At 44.2% G+C, this 3,228-nt stretch overlaps 1 protein-coding gene across 1 annotated transcript; it reads right to left on the bottom strand.

The window, feature by feature from the left end:
- Positions 1-133: 133 nt before the first annotated feature.
- On the bottom strand, positions 134-1,801 carry LOC101864509 (cell cycle serine/threonine-protein kinase CDC5/MSD2-like; the record flags this gene model as incomplete). The annotated part of the gene is made up of 1 exon (XM_005113534.3): positions 134-1,801. A coding segment is annotated over exon 1 (963 nt), but the record flags the coding sequence as incomplete, so codon positions are not given.
- Between the last annotated feature and the right edge of the window lie 1,427 nt (positions 1,802-3,228).

Below are 3,228 nucleotides of genomic sequence, written 5' to 3'. Positions count from 1 at the left end.
GGGGGGGGGGGGGGGGGGTGTAGACGAAGTTTTCCTTGCCGTCCGAATGTCTTTCCTAAGGAAATACAAAGTTTTCACAACTCTGTTGGAAGGGAGGAAAACTGATGTCAGATTGGTTCTTGAGTCAACTCACGGTTTTTGTTTTCTGTTTCAGCGCTTTTCCTCTTGAATGAAGATTTCTGTATTCTTCTTTGACGTGAGAGCATTTACGAGGTGTTGGCACAGACACAGGGGCGGGAGACTCGTGGATGACGTCACTCTGTGCACGACTCTCTGACTGCCTGTGATCGTTGAGTCGTTGATGAATTTCCGAGATGGAGGCTCGCTCTACCGTTGAGGGACAGAGGAGGCGTTCAGCGCATACTCTGTGAATGTCTGGCACAGACTCGCCAGCTCTCAGCAACTCCAGGTAGTTCAAGTCTTTGTCTGGGTAGACCCGCAGCGACAAGGCACAGAGACAGACTCCCAGCGAGAAGCTTTCTAGCTTAAACACATCCTCCGCAGGTCGACCTCTGATGTACTCAGGTCCGTTGTAGTACATTGTGGTATAGCCGCCCCAACGTTTAGAACTCTTGTTGGGAACGAGCTGAGCCATACCGAAGTCGCATAATTTGGCGTTTCCTTGCGTGTCTATCAACACGTTTTGAAGATTGACGTCTCCGTGAACGATGTGCCGGTCGTGGAGATAGAGCAAGGCGTCTACGACCTGAGAAAAATACTTGCTCACCTCGGCTTGCGTGTGACGACGCAAATCGTTAAAGAGGTTCGTGGGGTGGTATTCCGTCGCTATGACAAATTCTCCCGGACATACCAGCGCTTTTTCAACTTGGATGATGTTGGGGTGTTGTACGTTCTGGAGAAATCGAACCTCATTGCAGAAAAGGAAACGTTGATAACGGTAACCGTTCTCATCCTCAAGAAACTTGAGTGTTTTCAAAGCCATTTTCTTGGATGGGTCGTTCACATCAGCAACTCGAATGACGTAGCAATAAACCCCCAAAGCTATAGTCCCGTCTCCTTTCATACCAAGCACATCTTCTGGACTGAATGAGGAGATCGTGCATTCCCCGGGCCGAAGGTTCATCTTAGTGGACATAGTGAAGCACTGCACGATGTAGCACCTAACACAAACCACACCAAGCACTTGCACCCAGAAAAATACACGTGAAAAGTCACACAGTTCGTAGTTTCCTGTCAGTCGATAACTCTATCAAGCACCTTGTGTCACAGTTGATAAAGTACACACCCAAGTCCAGAACTATAAATTTTTACTGGTCAAACGTCCAGACGTGTAAGGGTCCCAGAAATAATCGCAAGAACAGTTTGTTAACGCAGCGATATAACTCCCAGAAGTAGAAAACAGTGGACTTGAAGCACAATGATATAACTCCCAGAAGTAGAAAACAGTGGACTTGAAGTACAACGATAATACTCTCGGAAGTATAAAACTGTATTTAAAGTCACAAAAAACAGCTGAGGAAATAACTCCACAAGAGAAAAAGCAGTGTCGCTCAGGAGATGAAATCCAAAAATGACGCGAACTCAGAGACAAAGAGAACTAAATTCAAGGACAGAATTGCAAGTACGCGAGATTTTGCCTTTGTTCAATCAACGAGAAAACACGAGAACATATTACGACCAATCGCGTTTCTTAAACGTTGCGTCCTTTCTAAAATAGAACAAAGCCGCTTGGTCAGTTGGCCATTCAGCGTCCATGCCCTCAGGTGATGTGTTCGTGACTGACACGCGGCTCGGCCAATCAGATGGCGTCTCTACCAGGAGCAGTCATCCATAACGAGAGGTACGTGAGAGCGCTCCTAGCAAAACTAGCCCAGGTAATACCTTCGTTACCACATAATCCTTTTTAAAAAAAATCAAAACTGTGAAAAAACATGAATAGATCTGCCGAGTTTTCTTTGTGCACAATATTCTATGGTGGACTCTTGCGTAACTGGTCATTCGTCACACCCCAATTATGTGTTACGAAATGACTTCGCTTGTATTACATCTCTCCAAAATATTTATGCTGGTAGAGTTTTGGATGATCAGCTTAAAGCCCTTTTGAAGTTATATACCTTGTTAATGTAAATTAAATCTTCATCCAAACTGTTCCATAATTGAACAATAGGTTAATAAGGTAAAAACAATGTCTGGTAAAGACTTAATAAGTATTCAACTCTCATCTGATAAGTGCTGTGGTGTAGTGGTTATTCTCTTCTCTTTGTACTCGTGAGAAACGCAGGCCCAAGATCGTCCCATGTGGCGCTGCAATCTAATAAAGGTAGCCAAAGTAGCAGAAGCCAAGCGTATCGTGCACCTCGCACACACACACACACACACACACACACACACACACACACATACACACACACACACACACACACACATACCTACACACTCTCACACACATACACATACATTTATATAATATATATAATGCAGGTATAATAATGTCTTTCTCTCTCTCACACACACTGGTGTGTATGTATGTGTGTGTGTGTGTGTGTGTGTGTGTGTGTGTGTGAGAGAGAGAGAGAGAGAGAGAGAGAGAGAGAGAGAGAGAGAGAAATAGAGAGAGAGAGAGAAAGAGAGAGAGAGAGAGAGAGAGAGAGAGAGAGAGAGAGAGAGAGAGAGAGAGGAAGAAACAAAACAGCTGAGCACAATCTACCCTTATCCACAAGTAGACGTAAAGCCCGGTTTCCATGTGTACGTAATGCGTAATGCGTTATGCATAATGCGTATTGCACCTTTTCCATGTGAGCGTGTATATTAACGTTCTGATCCGTCAATTTGTTCTTTTGGCCACCTAATTTTCCAGAAATCAACTGTGTCAAAACAGAACCAAAACATGACACAATACAGTCAAACTTGTGTAAGACGGCCACCCATTGTCAAGGAGAAAAGTAGCCGTATAAGACAGGTGGTCGTCTTAGGCAGGACTGATCAAGATGAAGAAAAGAAACCATTCCTATCTGAGGTCCCAATCGAAAGTAGCCTCATTGTTGTTGTTTTTGTTGTTGTTGGTTTGTATTTTGTTTGTTATTTTTATTTTGTTGCTGATTTTGCGCAAGGGTGACAATAAAACGAAATGTATCAGACGAGGAAGACCGAGTGCCATGTTAAAACAAACACATGGGTCGCCATCACTCGGAGAACGAGCGACGCTTCTGTCGCAAGTTCATGTTGACGTCCTTTGTTACTTTGTTACAGACTGGGTAAACAGTGACC

The sequence above is a fragment of the Aplysia californica genome, unplaced genomic scaffold, assembly GCF_000002075.1.
Source record: "Aplysia californica isolate F4 #8 unplaced genomic scaffold, AplCal3.0 scaffold03210, whole genome shotgun sequence".
NCBI lineage: Eukaryota > Metazoa > Mollusca > Gastropoda > Aplysiida > Aplysiidae > Aplysia > Aplysia californica.
This window is presented reverse-complemented; position numbering and strand designations above follow the sequence as displayed.